The 18,140-nt window shown below is 36.8% G+C and overlaps 3 protein-coding genes across 5 annotated transcripts in view; 1 reads left to right on the plus strand and 2 right to left on the minus strand.

The window, feature by feature from the left end:
* The window catches only part of LOC107587668 (ras-related protein Rab-14-like), a 6,797-nt gene extending 4,564 nt beyond the window's left edge, over positions 1–2,233 (minus strand). The window contains exon 1 of the mRNA XM_016275530.1: positions 1,812–2,233. Coding sequence (XP_016131016.1) covers positions 1,812–2,110 — 299 coding nt within the window. The 5' untranslated portion in view covers positions 2,111–2,233. The remainder of the gene's footprint in view (positions 1–1,811) is intronic.
* LOC107587666 (gelsolin-like) lies at positions 1,153–7,879 on the plus strand. Its single transcript, XM_016275525.1, has 16 exons — positions 1,153–1,264; positions 2,251–2,447; positions 2,550–2,704; positions 2,827–2,988; positions 3,091–3,240; positions 3,634–3,723; positions 3,811–3,943; positions 4,037–4,341; positions 4,442–4,575; positions 4,795–4,885; positions 6,348–6,518; positions 6,657–6,831; positions 6,955–7,076; positions 7,191–7,268; positions 7,362–7,422; positions 7,510–7,879. The coding sequence occupies exons 2-16, from the start codon at positions 2,255–2,257 to the stop codon at positions 7,677–7,679; spliced, it is 2,190 nt and encodes a 729-aa protein (XP_016131011.1). The 5' UTR covers positions 1,153–1,264; positions 2,251–2,254; the 3' UTR covers positions 7,680–7,879.
* LOC107587667 (transcription termination factor 1-like) lies at positions 7,854–12,827 on the minus strand. Of its 3 annotated transcripts, none has more exons than XM_016275529.1 (10): positions 12,706–12,827; positions 11,861–12,513; positions 11,515–11,700; positions 11,019–11,097; positions 10,787–10,917; positions 10,476–10,683; positions 10,284–10,367; positions 10,128–10,193; positions 8,454–8,539; positions 7,854–8,208 (listed from the first exon to the last, which is right to left on the minus strand). In XM_016275529.1, exons 2-10 carry the CDS (start codon positions 12,510–12,512, stop codon positions 8,039–8,041), a joined length of 1,662 nt encoding a protein of 553 aa, XP_016131015.1. In that variant the 5' UTR covers position 12,513; positions 12,706–12,827; the 3' UTR covers positions 7,854–8,038. The 3 variants fall into 3 exon arrangements, with proteins under 3 accessions (XP_016131015.1, XP_016131014.1, XP_016131013.1); XM_016275528.1 differs by having other exon boundaries at positions 11,861–12,613; positions 12,721–12,825; XM_016275527.1 differs by having other exon boundaries at positions 11,861–12,613; positions 12,706–12,825.
* Positions 12,828–18,140: the final 5,313 nt, after the last annotated feature.

Here is an 18,140-nt window from a genome sequence, read left to right on the forward strand (position 1 = left end):
ACACACACACACACACACACACGCACGCACACACTCCTCTACTGGAGCAACAGCACCCCCCCCACACACACACACACACACTCCTCTACTGGAGCAACAGCACCCCCCCCACACACACACACACACACTCCTCTACTGGAGCAACAGCACCCCCCCCACACACACACACACACACTCCTCTACTGGAGCAACAGCACCCCCCCCACACACACACACACACACTCCTCTACTGGAGCAACAGCACCCCCCCCACACACACACACACACACTCCTCTACTGGAGCAACAGCACCCCCCCCACACACACACACACACACTCCTCTACTGGAGCAACAGCACCCCCCCCACACACACACACACACACTCCTCTACTGGAGCAACAGCACCCCCCCCACACACACACACACACACTCCTCTACTGGAGCAACAGCACCCCCCCCACACACACACACACACACACACACACGCACGCACACACTCCTCTACTGGAGCAACAGCACCCCCCATGGTGTTTGTGGTAAAACTGTGGTTATACAAATAGGCAACAAAAAAAACTTATATACACGTAAATACATACACTTTTACTATAATAAAACCATGGTTAATTTTCGTAAGGGGCCAAGTCCAGGCAAGCTGCCACACAGGTTTTAAAATAAACATAAATATTTATCATTTTAGTTGCAATATTTGTTGTCAGTTTAGCTCTTGCGTTAGCCTAATGTTTTGCCCGGGTCTCCCCTTTACCATTATATGAATGGACAGAATAATATACACACGTTGTATTCTGCACGCTCGTTTTTTGTTGTATTTGTTGTACACGTTGTATTCTGCACACTCTCTAAAGCAAAACCTTTCTAGACATATAATGGCGCACTACACGGTGTCTCCTTTATTAAGACTGGTGCGATCAAACCTCAGAGAATCAATGTAACAACTGAATCAGTGAAAAAATGTACTGTGCATTTTAAACGAAATATTGTATTATATAGTAACATTAAACCGCAAACTCTGCACAATATATATATACACATGTATGTGTGTGTGTGTGTGTGTGTGTGTGTGTGCGTGTGCGTGTTGTTGTTTTTCCCGGAAGAAAATGCATGTTCGTAGAGTTGACTAATGAGAGGAGGTGTTTCATATGCAAATAAAATAAACCTGTTGAAGATGTTACGCTCAGTACCTGCGGAAGCTCAGTGCTCAAACCTACAGCTGTCGTCCCGGACTCATCTGTTGATAATACCTTAAAAGAAAGCTTTACCCAGCAGGTAGGCATATTTCGAAAGCATTCTATTTGATTGGGCTTTAGTATAGAGACGCATTCATTTGTTTCCTGATGCTTAGTCACCAGCTGATGATGCTGTTAATTAATTACTTTTCTCAAGCATCACTCATTTACGGTAGGTAATGTATTATAATTTATGTATTTTTTGTGTGTATTTATTAATGCATTATTCTAACCGGTTGCATAAACAGCCACTATGTTAAGACTGTGTCTTAAGAACTAGTTTGACCAACTAGCAGTTAGCCAAGAGATAATCAACCTGTTTTCTGATTAAAATTGGGCCAATCTATGTTTTTGTAACTGACTTTAAACCGTTATGACCAGTCTAGAAGAAAACAAATTAGATGGCTAACTTTTTAAGACTAGTCTAAGCAGTTTATTCAACCGGCCCTGATCTACTATAGACCAGTGGTATTTAAAATTTATATATAATTTTCTCTATAAGTACTGCAAATTAAATTATCACTATAGTAACCAATAAACTGCATTTCATTGCAGATTATGTAAGCAGGGTAACTTTTACCTCTAACCTTTTTTGTTGTCTACTCCTGAATGGCATACAGTGGTTGAGAACAGGTAAGTGTTGAAGTAAGCCAATTGTTGTGCCGCTGCACCTCTGCAGTGCCAAGAGAGACCAGCCCTTTCTGACTCTTCCTTTTTCCATTGGGGGTGGAGATCTCTGCCTGAGGGCATGACTAGACTCATCCACCACCTCATACCAGGAGAGCGGTTTGATTTGCGGAAGCATTAGAACAGTTTTAAAGATGCAGACAAAGTGTTGTAGACCGAGAGACAGAAACTGCCTTTTGTTTTCTTTTGATGGATCCATTTAATAGGAAATGAAGAACAAAGTACACAATCCTTCCTCTGTTTAATCTTATTCTCAACAATAGACTTATGTGGAACACAAGAGCATGCAAAATATGGCTATTGTGTATGGCTGTTACAATAGATGTTGTTTTCAAACAGCACCATGGTGAACCACCCTGAATTTGAGAAGGCAGGAAAGCAGCCAGGCCTGCAGGTATGGAGGATTGAAAACATGGATTTGGTTCCTGTCCCTAAGAATCTTCATGGTGGCTTCTACGCCGGCGATACCTACCTCATTCTCAATACCATAAAGCAAAACTCTGGAAATCTACAATATGACCTTCACTTCTGGATAGGTGAGAATGTGGTTAGTGTAAATGTAAGGTCCTCTCACTCAGTAAATGGTGTGCATGTTCACTGAAAATCTGTTTATGAACATTGTTAAATTGCATCTCCAGGTGATACATGCTCAATGGATGAGAGTGGGGCAGCTGCTATCTTCACCGTGCAAATGGACGATTTCCTTGGAGGAAAGCCAATCCAGTACAGAGAAGTCCAGGGATATGAGTCAAAAACCTTTGTAGGCTACTTCAAATCAGGCCTTAAATACATGGTGGGTAGAGTTAATACGTGTACCATGCTTTGATGCATATAAAATGTATTTGGATACTTGTGTCAGTTCATAATAGCAAAACAGTAAATAATTTTTCCTTAAACTGCTTTTCATTTCTTCAGCAAGGAGGAGTTGCCTCTGGATTCAAACACGTAGCTTCCGGTGAAGTGAATGTGAAGCGAGTTCTCCATGTGAGTGGCAGACGTGTAGTCCGGGCCATTGAGGTTCCCGTGAGTTGGGACAGCTTCAACAAGGGTGATTGCTTCATCCTAGACTTTGGACAGGTGAAAGATGATATGGATTAATTGTTGCCTTTTCTCTCTCTCTTGCATTTTTATCATAAGGTATCCCATGTATTCATGCTGTTTCTCTTCTACTTGCATCAGGAGATATACCAGTGGTGTGGGTCCAAGTGTAACCAATTTGAGAGACTGAAGGCCACCAGTGTTTCCAAAGATATTCGTGATAATGAACGTTGTGGGAGAGCAAAACTTCTTGTATGTGAAGAAGGATCAGAGAATGAGAAGATGCTAGCGGTTAGTATAATAAAAGAAAGACGTTTCATTCATTCATTTTTTATATAGGTTAGTGCCTTAAGGCTAGAATACACCACACAATTTTTGAAAAGTTAAGCATCATATACTTGCTGACAACTGAAGATCTCACACTACCAGACCATCAAGTCATTCCAGACACTATAAACTCACACAGAGACATGTGCCTTATTGCTAGAAGTAAAAGTTTGTAAAATATCAAACATGCTTAATATTTGACTGAACTGAACTGGCTCTGACTACCTCAACTAGTGTTGACTCTTCCAGACTGCAAATCAATCAAAAATCAGGGCAAACATTGTGTAGTGTATTCTAGCATTTAGTAAGTATTCAATATTATTTTCTGAATGTGAATGCTTTACTATATTTTGTCAGATGCTTGGACCAAAGCCTGAACTTCCTGATGCACAGACTGAAGACACCAAGACTGATGCATCCAACAGGAAGTCTGCAAAATTGTATACGGTACAGTAAGCTATACTCTCTAGGTTTTCCCTGAGAAATATTAAAAACTTAACAAAATGGCTTATTCTGGTGGTCATTATTACCTAGGTCTCAAATGCCAGTGGGGGTATGTCTGTCACTTTGGTGGCAGATGAAAACCCCTTTTCCCAAAGTGCACTGCAGTCCACCGACTGCTTCATCTTGGATCATGGTTCCAATGGCAAGATATTTGTCTGGAAAGGTCAGCTGAGCACATCATTCAAATGAATTCCAAATTTGCATTTGGGACATGCCTGAATGAAAATCTTGCCCTTTTGTTTCTTTAATATAACAGGTAAAGAGGCTAATAAAGAAGAGCGAAGTGCAGGTATGAAAGCTGCCGAGGACTTCATAAGTAAGATGGGCTATCCTAAACACACTGAGGTCCAGATTATCCCTGAGAATGGAGAGACTCCTCTTTTCAAACAGTTCTTCAAGTTCTGGCGTGACACAGACCAGACAAAGGGTATGGGACAAGCCTATGTGCCCAACAAAATTGCCAAGATCAAGAAAGTGCCCTTTGATGCAACATCTCTGCACAAATCCGAGGCAATGGCTGCTCAGCATGGAATGGTAGATGACGGGAAGGGGGAGAAAAAGGTAAATGCGCTGTGTACTGTTATGCAACAGATTGCAACTATCGTGTGTTTAAAGTAGACAAAATAATGGACAATTTGTCTTGTTTTGTTGCTTTGGAAAGATCTGGCTCATTGAGGGTTCAGACAAGGTTCCAGTTGACCCATCCATTCATGGGCAGTTCTTTGGAGGAGACAGTTACATCATCCTGTACAGCTACAAGCATGGGGGACGTCCGGGGCAGATTATATATATATGGTAAGGGCTACAGACCTACTAGAATCCATTCAATCTTTTATGAATGGCTGAACCTGTTTCTAAGCCAAGGTCTTTGTCTGCTCATGTTACACAAAAGCACTTGGGTAACAGAACACAGTCTTTTAGTATCTCTTAGCCCCACCAGGCTAAGCTTCTGTTTGTCAATAGGATGAGTCATCACTGCAAAGGTTTATTAAATGGAGTTGTTTATGTCCGCAGGCAGGGGGAAGAGTCCAGTCAAGATGAGAAAGGAGCTTCTGCCATTCTGGCTGCCCAGCTTGATGCAGAGCTCGGTGGGAGTCCTGTGCAGGTGACATTTGCTTGGTGCACATTATTCACCTACTACTAAATTATAGACCAGGAGTGTCCAATCCTGCTCCTGGAGCACAAATGTCCTGCAGAGTTTAGCTCCGACCTGCCCTAACACACTTGCCTGAAGGTTTCTAGTAATCCTGAAGACCTTGATTAGCAGGTGTGGGTGGGTTTATAATCAGGATTGGAGCTCTGTCTGCAGTACACCAAACTAGAAACCCTTAATATACAGTGGGTATAGAAAAGAATCACCCTCCTTTAAAATAATCAAATTTTGTTGCCTTGTAGCCTGAAATGAAGAAAGAGACAGTTTTTGGTGTATACAGCTGTATTTACTCTGTGCAAGTTATAACATCCAAGTGAAAGATGTCACCAACATTAAAAAAAAATAAAGTAATTCAATTGTAGTCTCATCTGACATTACACCTTTGTTGTTGCCTTGTAGCCTGAAATGAAGAAAGAGACAGTTTTTGGTGTATACAGCTGTATTTACTCTGTGCAAGTTATAACATCCAAGTGAAAGATGTCACCAACATTAAAAAAAAAAAATAAAGTAATTCAATTGTAGTCTCATCTGACATTACACCTTTTTCCATGTGGCCTCAGAATCTTCAAAGTGCGTTTTGGCAAAGCTCAGTCGTGACTGCATGTGTCCTTTCTTGAGGAGTGGCTTTTTTTCTTGCAACCCTCCCATACAAGCCACATTTGTGGAGAATTTGTGATATTGCTGTCACATGCACACAATGACCACTCTTGTCAAATTCCTGCAACTGCTTCAGATTTGCTGTAGGCCTCTTGGTAGCCTTTCTGACCAGTTTCCTCCTGGTTCTTTCATCCCGTTTGGAATGAAGTCCTGATTTAGGGAGGGTCTGTGTTGTACCAAATACCATCCACTTTTTAATAATAGGCTTCATTGTGCTTCTAGGCATTGATACATTTTTTTTTTTTTTTTCAAGTCTCCTGACTTTTGCCCGTCCACAACTTTATCCCGGAGATCTTCTGACGGTGCCTTGCCACCCATAGTTGATTGTTTGCTTCAGTTGCACTACCAAGGACTGAAATGCTCCAAGAAAGCTCTTTTCATGCTGAGCTAATCCAAATGACCACAACTGATCACAGTTGAAAGTCAAATGGCTTTGTGTGCCATTGAGAAGGTGATTAGCTACACCTGATTGAGTTTACAAGTCATTTTTAGGAGGGGGTGATCCTTTTTCCAACTTTTTGGAAAAAAAATAATAATAATTCCTGACATGTTTGTGTTAGGCTATATCTTTCACTTGGATGTTATAAGTTGCACTGAGTAAATGCAGCTGGATAAAACAAAAATGGTGTCCGTTTTCATTTCAGGCTGCAAAGCAACAAAATGTGATTATTTTAAAGGGGGGTGAGTCTTCTCTATAACCACTGTATACCATCAAAACAAATCAGTAACACCAGCTTGAATGTGACTGTTTATGAAGGTACGAGTAATTCAAGGCAAAGAACCCCCTCAACTCATGAGTATCTTTGGTGGGCAACCAATGGTGGTGCACAAGGGTGGGACTTCACGAAAGGGTGGCCAATCACAGGCTTCTGCAGTCCGCCTTTTCCAAATGCGTGCTAATCCTGCTGGGCACACACGAGCTGTTGAGGTGAGTCAAAATGAATCAAAAGTGTTCTTTGTAATGCATCATTGTATGATGCAGTTTCGTTTTTGTCGAATGTTCTTCATATGAAAATGTATGCAAAATTGGTTCTCCTTTGACGGTTGTTCACTTTGCCTGAAATAGGTTGATGCTGTGGCCTCCAGCCTCAACTCCAATGATGCTTTTGTTTTGGTGACTGCTTCAGGCTCTATGCTGTGGCTGGGTCATGGTACAAGCAATGCAGAAAAGACTGGAGCCAAAAAGCTTGGCAGCATTTTAGGAGTGGACCTTTCAGAGATCTCAGAAGGAGCAGAGGGAGGTGGGTGTATTTCTGTCATTTGGTAGAGGAGTGTTTTACTGTACTTATTTTATAAAAGTTGCATTCAAAATATAAATGAACCCATACTGAACAACTCTTGTTCTTTCTCAAATTTCTATGTAGATGACTTCTGGAGTGCTCTTGGAGGAAAAGCAGAGTATTGCACCTCTGAAAGGCTCAAGAACAAAATTGACACCCATCCTCCTAGGCTTTTTGCATGCTCTAACAAGACAGGACAATTCCTTGTGAGTTTCCATGTTGAATGGTTCAACTTTGATATACTCCACTGAAAATAAACACTGAAATCAGAAAATAATCTTTCATATTTCACAATCTATGTTTGTTCTGTGCCAATCTAGATTGAAGAGGTGCCAGGAGAGATGACCCAAGAGGACTTGGCTCCAGATGATGTCATGATCCTGGACACTTGGGATCAGGTAAACGTGTGTGTGTATGTGGCACACTTGCAATAAAATGCACTCAAGAAATGAAATCTAACACTGTATGTGCTTGAAATCGTTGTCTCCAAGGTCTTTGTTTGGATCGGAAATGAAGCTAATGAAGATGAAAAAAGTGAAGCTGTGACTTCAGGTGCGAAGTTTCCCGTTTTCAACTGCAATATGTTGCTACCGTTTTCATTTGCTAATAATTTCTTTATCTTTGTCTTTCCTAATTTAGCTGCCAAATATATTGAATCGGATCCTGCCAGTAGGGACAAGAGAACTCCCATTGTGACAGTGAAGCAGGGCTTTGAACCCCCCACCTTCACAGGGTGGTTCCTGGGTTGGGACCATGACTTCTGGAGTTCTAATCCCCTGGAACGGGCCATGGCTGGTTTGAAAATGTAATCTGTTGACTCCTGGTTGTTTGATCGAATGTTTCAAATTGACTATAAACACTTGTGATATTACCTAACATTTTCTGACAACCTGATTGACCAACTATTCTTTACCTCACTTGTTCATGTTTTACCTTCATATGGGAAAGAGAAAAATGTCCTTGTTTACAAGACCTTCAGAAGGCACAATACAAATCCTGTTTATTCAATTCTTGATCAAAAATAAATGGAATGACAAGAATAAGAGAATTATCATACATCTTTTACATGTACATCTTGACAACAGCTTTTTCTCTTCAGTTGTGGTATATTTAATGTGATTTTTACAGAAATCATTGTTAAGGTCTGATTGACCTGACAAGTAATAGTTCAAGAGGAGTTGTCGTCCTCTTTCTGGCCACTCTCCTCATTAATGTCTTTAAAAATGTCAGATAGAAGGAAGCTCTGCTTCTGGTCAACCTTCAGCTCATTGTCATCAAGGTCTTCACAGTCTTTCACCATCCCTGGCAAGACCTTCTCATAGAGGAAATCAACAATGTCTGAAAGAAACAACGCCATAGACATACAACAAACATTAATGTACACCAAACATGTTCTCAAGTCTGAAGTCCTTTTAGACTTTAGAATTGTTTACAAGGCTCAAGAAACCATTTTTTCCAACTTCAGTTTACATCTCTGCAGTACACTATGGAAAATAGAAGAAATCAATGCTGGATCTACAACTAAAATCTGTAAGGTATAATGCCAAATTCAGCAATAATTTGAAGTAAATGAACACACTTACCCCCAAAACACTTGGTCTTCCAATCGGGCACACAGCAAACTTTAAGATGGTGCCACTTTGCTTGCACATAGGCTGGAGGAACATCCCTATGGGACAAAGGACAAAGACGTGACACCAATCTTGTTTACACCACCAGCAGCAGCATCATGCCTGAACAAGTAGGTGCATGGTTCTAGTTACTTGCTGGGAACCTGAAAAATGCAACCTGTGTGATTGTGCTCAGATGCCATTTACACTACTTAATTAACTCCTTGGTGGATATTCTTGATCTAGCAATATCACCATGGTAATCTCTAGAGATTATGGATTTCTCAGATCATTGGAAAAGACTCCAATGTTCAACAAATACATTTTCAACAACACAGAGGTTACCCAATTAATCTGGGGTTTCACTGAATCAGTCATATCATAGTTACTTACATATATAAAAAGAAAAGCTGAATGTAGCCAAGACATTATATTCCAACACACTACAGACGTAATTCTGAAGATCCATCTCAAAGATAAAAGACCTTGTAATCATTTATGGTTTTTCACAACATAAATATTGCATTGTTTATTCGATTAATAATGCCAAACATGGCCAAAATTCTTTTTGGGCAACTGTACATATAGTCGATGTGTTTGTAAGTCTGTGCAAAGCCAAAATGTATAATGTTTGTTGTGCAAGTCATTCATTTAGTCACATTGGGTTGTGAACAATTTAAATGTCTCCATGATCTGCCTTTACAGAGAGATTGTTAGTATCGTGCTACATTGCAAATTGTATCTTTTTAATTATTCTTCTTTTTGAGTGTCATTCTTATTGCAGGTCTTCATCGTCACAAAAGACATTACAATTGATTTTACTCGCACACTATTTAGAATTTTTTGTTCTTAAGCGTGCACACAGAAACCCGGCTGTCACAGTACATGAGTACTGAGCTAAGTTCTTTCGCATCTTATTGCACTTCAACTGCCAAATACAAACAGGGTTATGTCAAAGACACACAAGGTTCACAAACACAGCTGGTTATGTCTTGGGTAAAGGTGAACAGTTGGGAGAAAATCAGATGTGTGTCAGTATATTGGATCTGTGCATTAGGTCTTCAAGTGACAGCAGGCTAACCTGCTGCTGTCCGTGTCATTTAATGTCATTGAATGTCGAACAACAACAGAAAAAGAAAATCGCCCACCACTCTTGGCAAAAGAATATTTATGTAGCTTTAATAATGTATACATAATTTATATAGTGAAGACTATGCAACGTATTATTTTTAAAATTATTCAAATTCTTATTTGATTGCTGCTGTAAAAATTGGCTTACTATACCTGAAATTAATTTCTATCTTCCTTTTATTTGTTCTATTATTTGTCATTTGCATCTTTGCTCATATTTTTAATAACAAAGACAAAATATTTAAATAAAATAAAAAGTTAAATAAGATTTTGGTCATATCACCAACCATAACTTTGGCCTAAATGATCTCTTAATCATTTTCTTTTATGTTTTATTTCCTTGTAGGCCTATATTTTTAAATAGAGAAGTTAGTTTGGTTGTACTGCTTAGTAACTTGAAAAGTAGTCTTAAAAAACTAAATGAAAAAAAATCATGATAAGATTATAAATCTTATAATATTATATATATAATATTATTTGCCACATCGCCCACCCCAAACTGCATATAATCCTCACCCGAAAACAGCCGTGAGATCATCCCAGTTGACATCCGTAACATCCTCCACTTGCATTTGATACATTCTGTGTGAATACATGACATAGAAGCCATATAGAAAAAAACATGTCAGGATAACAAAAGCTAAGCAAGCATGCAAAAACAAGATCTCTCACGCTTTAATGAGTCTGATTTTGGCCTCCTGAGATTTCCTTCCTCTACAAGTCCCTGAAGACATCTGCACCGCGAGGATGGACATCCTTAGGAGTGAAGGAGAAAATTCAGGGACAATGTTGAATAATAAAAAAAGAGAATCACTAAAAATGTATCACCATTTAATATAAAATAATTTTCAATGACTCTCTCACCATTTCTCTCTGCATTTGCTCCAACATCGAGTTTTAACCTTCAGAGAAATATTGAACCAGGGCAATTTTTGGTACAGTATTTCTCTGCTGACTCTTTTTGGTGTTGTTTTATTAGGGGACTCCGATTTCAGCACAGTTACAATATGGCCTCGCACAGCCCTCAAAAGTCTCTGCACCTCTTTTGTGGACCACGGCCCACTTTTTCTAGCTGTGTGATGCAAATTGATGAGATACAAAATGACCAACCATCACTAAACCTAGAATTTACAATTTTGGAAATGTTGAAAAGAAGCTTGCTGAATTAGACTTGCCGGTATTAAGCTGGGTAAAACGTTTCTCAAGAGAGTAAGAACTTCGACCAGTCATCTCAGAAATCTTTTGCCAGTTATTGCCATGTAGTGTATGATACTTAAGCAATGATTTGACTTCTTCTTCTGTAAACCTTTTGAGAAAAGGAAGCACTGAGGTTTATTAAAGCACAAAAATAAAAAGCAGAGCAGATACATGTTCTAAGACCAAATATCTTGTAAAACTGTCATTTACCTTCCCTTATAGTTTTCACCATCAAAAACTTTCCTTCCACGGCCAAAAACATTATGGCAAGGCCTGGGAATTCCTTCCGCTTTTCAAATTTGATTTGAAAAAAGACGACAACAGATTAAGCAACGAAAATTGTGCATTTTCAGTACAGCTTATTACAATGTTCATGATGTGTTCAAGAAGTCTTTATACTCCATTAACCCGAAAATGAAAATACTCTCATGATTTTCTCACCCAGAAATGCCAACCCAGACGTACATAAGAAAAAAAGACTATGAGAGTGAGTAAATGATGAGAGAATTTTCATTTTTGGGTGGACTATTCCTACAATTAACATGTGTAAAAAGGCACATCTGGGATGCAGGACCAGCATGCCTCGTATTGTGCCTCTGTACAAAAAAACTAAAAAGTTTAAATAGTGCAGAACGATGATGACCTTAAACCTCTCAACAACAAAATCATCAAATGAAGTAAAACCAATGTGATTGTTGTTCAACACCGATCCTTTCAAAAAACTTGTAGACCTTTTTCAGCTTTGTCAATTCCTGAGTCTCTTCTGGGAAACGCTTTGGATGAAAGAGCTTGATAGCATCTTTCACTCCTGTGAGAGCAAGAAAATCTCTAACGTTCTGTCTTAACCTCTCATTTTCTGCGTTGGAGTATCTTCCATGCCTCAACATGATGCCTGTGGACATCAGTGTGAAGAGTGAAAGGCAAAAAATATTCATTTTGTATGGACACTTTACATTTCTAACATTCATCTTTGTGTAGAAATAAATTGTATACGCTGATCTGAATAATAATAAAAGTATACGCTAAAAAAATAGCAGATATAAACAGCCTACCTTGCTTTCTGAATTCCTTGAACCTTGGCAGATCATACATGATCATTTTATTGATATCATGTGAGCTTCTGGACTCTATTTCAGGACAAAATTCTTTCAGTTCACTCAAGAGATTGGGGTCAACTTCTGGTTCATCCAACATAGCTCCCTTTCTTTTGCGCTTTCTAGTACCAATTAGTACAGCAGGTAAGCCACTTTCCTGATCTTTCTTCTTGTGTGGGACTTCCTCATGTTCTGTCATCAGGACAGGCTGTTCTCCTTGTGTCATGTCATCACAGTCTGCCTGTGTCACATCTGCTCTCTTTTTCTTTTTCTTAGCAGGCTTCTGTTCCCTTGAACCCTGTGGCTCTTGTGACTCTGCGGCCTTCTCTTTTACTTTATGCAGGCTTGTGACAACCTCCACACCTTCATTCGGTTTTCTTTTTTTCTTTTTGTCTGTAGGTGTCTGCAGACTTATATTCTCCAATTCCTTTTTTTTCTTCTTCTTCTTCACCTTTTCACGTTGCTTCTCAGTCTGCACCTTTGCACTTTGAGTGAGTTCACGCTGCTCTGGAGTTTCACTTTTCTTTCTCTTCTTCTTCTTCTTCACCTTTTCTCCATTAACGCGGCCCGTTATGTCATTACGCGAATCTGACTGCATTTCATCTGACATTCTTTAAAAAGCAAAAATCATGACGGAAAAATAAACACGAAACCAACTTGAGTCGTGATAGTCTTGCACGCATATCACATCATCCTCGCATATTGTGATTTCTAAAGTGTGTGATCACATCAAAAGAATTAAGACGGGAAGAAATTGAAATTTTGTTTAGCAATATATATGTACACAGCTATGTTTTCTCTACCTGGGGAACTTTTACCGAGTTGTTTTCCACGCGGGTTCTCCCTATTCTACTTCTTCTTCGTCCTCTTCTTCTTCTGGTTTTTTGCGGGTTGCGAACCAACTTCACAGGTGCATACCGCCACCAACTGTGATGGAGTGTGAAGAGAATGTACCATTTCTCACCTAAATCTTCAATTCTGTTCATTATTCCACAATTCTTAAGAAATCTCATGATTGCACTTGTTTGTTTTCCTGCATTTGGACCATCATTCAGAATACTACTTCATGAAAATTCTTTAACTCCTAAGGATTGTAATTCATCTTTAAGTCGATCCCTTTCTCTTTCATATGCTGTACATATCATAATAACGTGTTCCACTGATTCCTCTGTTAAACAAACATCACATAGACCAGTATTATGTTTCACTATAATGTAGAGTGTTTGGTTAAGATTTGAATGTCCTGTTCGTATATGTGTTAAAATGACTTGTTCCCTTCTACTTATGTTATGATTTTTCTTCTCTTTATACTCCTTTGTACTTGGTGATAATGCCTACCTGAGTCCCATATCTGCCATACAATATTCCATGCATTTAATATGAACTGTTTCCCTTCTATTCTGCCGAGTGCAAGATTTATACTTGGATCATCCATATTTAAGGATTCTTTAGCCATTTTATCTACATCTTCATTACCTTGAATTCCCACATGTGCAGGTACCCATGTAAACTGAGTAATTATCCCTATCTGTTTAATACTATACAGTGTAATCATGATTTCTGTTCAAATGTCTTTTCTATTTGATTGCCATGATTGTAAACTCATAAGAGCTGCCATTGAGTCAGAGCATATTATTACTTTATCTGGTCTTACTTCATATACCCACTCTAATGCTCTACTTCTTCTTCTTCTTCTTCTAGTAACGTTTTATGGCGGATGGCAAACCAACTTCTGGTGCATTTACATATTTATATTTAAAAAAATTAAAAAAAGACTAATTTCTCTTGATTAATCCTATTTCTTTAATGTATTTAATAATAGCACCATATATTTGATCTTGTTCTGCACGCTCTTTCAAAAGGCTTGACAAATTAAATGATTCAACACCCATGTTTCTTACTTCCTTAATGAGTTTTAACCTTTCTTTTTCATATTTTTTTTACATTTTATTAAAACATGCTCTATTGTTTCTGCCTGATTACAAAAAATACATTGACCTGTTTCATGTTTTCCTATATTAAACAGAAAGTGATTTAATCTAGTATGCACTATTCGGATGCGAGAAATGATTGTATCTTCTTTCCTATTCCTAAAAACACTTCTTCCATTTCCTACTTGCTGCTGAATACTATACATTTGTCTGCCCTTGCTATCACAGTTCCATATTCTTGGTCTTTTTTGTTAATGAATTCTTTAATTTTCCCTTTAACCTCATTTTTGCTAAGAGTCACTTGAATATCTATTTCTGAGTGTATAAGAGCTTGCTTAGCAAGCTTATCAACCACTTCATTAGCCTCCACTCCCACATGAGCGGGAACCCACAAAAATGTTATTAAGCTTATATTACTTATTCTTAATAAACTTGCAAGAATCTCATAAATAATGTCTTGCCTTGATGATTTTACTCCACTTGCAAGGCTCAATATTGCTGCATAAGAGTCAGAACTTTTTGTTAATGAATTCTTTAATTTTCCCTTTAACCTCATTTTTGCTAAGAGTCACTTGAATATCTATTTCTGAGTGTTTAAGAGCTTGCTTAGCAATCTTATCAACCACTTCATTAGCCTCTATTTAAGCTGTTATTAAGCTTACATTACTTATTCTTAACAAACTTGCAAGAATCTCATATATAATGTCTTGCCTTGATGATTTTACTCTACTTGCAAGGCTCAACATTGCTGCATAAGAGTCAGAACATATTACTACTAATCTTGGATTTACATCCCCTACCCACTGAAGTGCTACCACCATGGCAATTAATTCTGCTGAATACACGGATACATGATCAGTTATTCTTTTCTTAATACTAGTTTGAAACTTTGGAATAAATTATTCTACTTCTACTTCTTCATCACCAATAACAAGCTCAACTCTCAATAGGTATCGCTTTTTATTTCTCCTCTTTCCTACTACTTGTTTCGCTTCGGTTTCAGTTTTTATAACCATTTCTTACTATGTGTCAGTAAGTTGTTGTTTTTTAGCATGTGTTTGGCAGTGTTATTATTTAGGATTACTGATAAACTACTGTTGTTTGATTTGTATTATTTGTATTTGTTATTTTTTTTTATTTTAGTTACATTATGTCTGAATTTATTATGTCTGTATAGGTCTTTTATTAAGTTTTTAGTTTGATTTAATTTGAGTTATTTTAATACTTCAACAAACTAAACGGAAATGAAATAATATATATATTGAATTTATAAATGTGTATGTATATATACAGTATATATATATATATATGGGTGTATGGTTGTACATACACATATATACTTGTTTTTTTGGTGTTTGACTTAGTGTTGTTAGAATCATTATTATACTCTTATACCTTTTGTTCTTTAATATTTTGAATTGTTTTTAGCTTTATTTATGGTTTTTTTATCTTTATTATTTATGGTTTTTCATTTATATGTTAAGCTTTGAAATTTTGTTGTATGCATTTGTCATCTTTATTTAATCTCTTTATTTTTTAAATGTGTATAGGTAGTATTTATAAAGTTTTAGCTTTTAGTTTTGGATCTGTTTTTAGTTGTTTTAATACTACAATTGCTTTGCTTCTGTTGTCCTCATTTGTAAGTCGCTTTGGATAAAAGCGTCTAATAAATGACTAAATAAATAAATAAAATATAAAATGATTACAATAAAGACTAAATAAATAAAAAATAATTGTTCTTTAATATTTTGAATTGTTTTTAGCTTTATTTATGTTTTTTTTATCTTTATTATTTATGGTTTTTCATTTATATGTTAAGCTTTGAAATTTTGTTGTATGCATTTGTCATCTTTATTTAATCTCTTTATTTTTTAATTGTGTATAGGTAGTATTTATAAAGTTTTAGCTTTTAGTTTTGGATCTGTTTTTAGTTGTTTTAATACTACAATTGCTTTGCTTCTGTTGTCCTCATTTGTAAGTCGCTTTGGATAAAAGCATCTAATAAATGACTAAATAAATAAAAATAAATAAACTCTCAGTTACACAACAACCATAGTGCCACCTGTCAGACAGGAGAATCATTACAAACATATTACAAATACATTAGCGCACATAAGCACAGTGTTTTTACTATATATATATATATATATATATCTATATACTATCTAGTATTGTACTATTCTTACTATATCTGCCATTACAACAGAAGAAGATAGTATGATCATATGTTATTCCAAATTCAGCCAGTATCTGCTTCTAGCTCAAAGTTGCTGCTGTGTGTGTAACATTTAAACACGAACTCACTATAAAACTGCCATTAATAATTTATAACACATATGGGTAGATAATAAATAAAAAAACAAGCACTCGGTGCTAATAAAACAACAGTTGTTACAAACAATTCGTTCTCAACATATTTCCCCCACTCACTAGGCTATAGAATAACTGTGACATTATTATAAAGGCAAACTATGTTTTACGTTTTCATAATAATAGTATAACATATTATACCAATAAATCTATGATAAGAAATTGTAAGGAGGGTGGTCTTAATGCTTTAGATTTTAATATCATTAACCAGACTAGACTTTCAAAATTAACTGGATCAAGAATTGTTTATCTAATAATGAGTTACCCTGGTTTTGGATCCCTAACCTATTCTTCAAACGTTGTGGTGGCCTTACATTTTTATTGTCCTGTAACTTTAAGTGTAGTAAGTTACCTATTAAACTGTCAAATTTTCATCAAATTAAAGAACATTTCAAAATTGCTCATAGATACTACCCTGGTCATTTATTTTTGAGCAGATTTTCTGAGAATATTTCCTCAATGTGTTCATTTTGTAATACTGAAGAAGAATCTATTCTACATACTGTATGTTTTATCATTGCCCATTCACCAAGAATTTTTGGTCAGAAGTTACCTTGTTAATTTTTTCCTGCTGTAACAAAATGATAGAAATAACAGATTCTATTTTTTTTTTTTGTCAGATTTTCATTCCAAGGACATTAATCTGGAACATATTGTTTTATTGCTTTGTCTTCTGGGTAAATTTCACCTTCATAAAGCCAGAACCATTCATTGCAAACCTAACTTTAGAATGTTTTCATCTGATATAAAGTCCCTTTTTACTTCTTTTAAGAATATGTCAAATCCTTTGAACTCAAAGGCTTCTAAAACGTTTAACATTCTTGAGTCTATAAGCTGTCTTTAAAAGACTTTCCTTTTTTCGTCTTCTTCTTTATCATTGGTATATTTTGTTAATTTGTGTAGCTTGTCTAACTTCATGTGATGTCCGTTAGCCCCATGTTATTCCATAACTGTTGTTATTCTTTCAACTGCAATAAAATATTATAAGACTATTAACTTGTCATGATTTTATTAGTTGTCTGAGTTGCAACACAATGTTTTTGGAGCTAACTCATTTTAAACTAACTCAAAAAGTGCACTTAACTTTAAATGCAACACTTTGATTTGACCTTTTTAAACAGCAGTTAATTGTATTGAGTTGTTTTGTTGTTTGTGCACTGAAAACTAAAATGCAGAAGAAACTGAAGCAAAAGATAGCTATACAAAAATGAACACAAATAAAGAAAGCAAAATTGAAATGAACTAAATAAATATTCAGGACAGTTTTCTTGTTCTTTACACACTCCAATGTTTTTCTCTCATCTCAGTATATTGATAATACGAAGGTTTTTCCCTTTCGACCACCAAAATGTGTTAATGTAATATAGCCTAATATTTATTTAGAACATTTAAGTTTTTCCTCGTAATAGAGTAAAACATGCTTCTTTTTTATATATATTATTTTTTTTTACATTTTCTTGAAACACAAGACTGACACATGTACATACCGTGTCTGTAACAATACTTGCTATGTACAGAAAAGAAAAGAAAACAAACAAACACTAGGGCAGGGTTCCTCAAATCTTACCCTGGAGGTCCAATGCGCTGCAGAGTTTAGCTCCAACCCTGATCAAACTCATCTACCTGTGATTTTCTAATGATCCTGAAGACATTGATTAGCTTGCTCAGGTGTGTTTGATTAGGGTTAGAGCTAAACTCTGCAGGAAAGTGGATCTCGTGGGCCAGATTTGAGGATCCCTGCACTAGGGGCTCATATTACATAAAAAGTGAAAACATGCTTTTTTTTTAAAACAAACCCATCTTATATCAGCGTAATGAACACTGCCATCCCTAACTTCGTGAATAGCACATTGTAATTTGACAAGATGTGATTGGAGTGTGTGATGTGATGCTGCCGCCCTCTGTACTGGAGCTGCAGGCAGCGAAACAACCCTGAT

Source organism: Sinocyclocheilus grahami, unplaced genomic scaffold, assembly GCF_001515645.1.
Source record: "Sinocyclocheilus grahami isolate Dianchi unplaced genomic scaffold, SAMN03320097.WGS_v1.1 scaffold95.1, whole genome shotgun sequence".
In the NCBI taxonomy this organism is placed as follows: Eukaryota; Metazoa; Chordata; class Actinopteri; order Cypriniformes; family Cyprinidae; genus Sinocyclocheilus; species Sinocyclocheilus grahami.

Bases quoted from the DNA above. Each gene is read 5' to 3' on its own strand.
- LOC107587667 (XM_016275529.1), bottom strand. From the start codon at position 12,512: ATGTCAGATGAAATGCAGTCAGATTCGCGTAATGACATAACGGGCCGC. The intron at 10,684-10,786 runs GCAAGTCTAATT...TGCATCACACAG, and splicing joins TTTTACCCAGCTTAATACCG to CTAGAAAAAGTGGGCCGTGG. The intron at 8,540-10,127 runs GTGAGGATTATA...TTTGTCCCATAG, and splicing joins GATCTCACGGCTGTTTTCGG to GGATGTTCCTCCAGCCTATG.
- LOC107587666 (XM_016275525.1), top strand. From the start codon at position 2,255: ATGGTGAACCACCCTGAATTTGAGAAGGCAGGAAAGCAGCCAGGCCTG. The intron at 4,886-6,347 runs GTGACATTTGCT...CTGTTTATGAAG, and splicing joins TCGGTGGGAGTCCTGTGCAG to GTACGAGTAATTCAAGGCAA. The intron at 7,269-7,361 runs GTAAACGTGTGT...GTTGTCTCCAAG, and splicing joins TCCTGGACACTTGGGATCAG to GTCTTTGTTTGGATCGGAAA.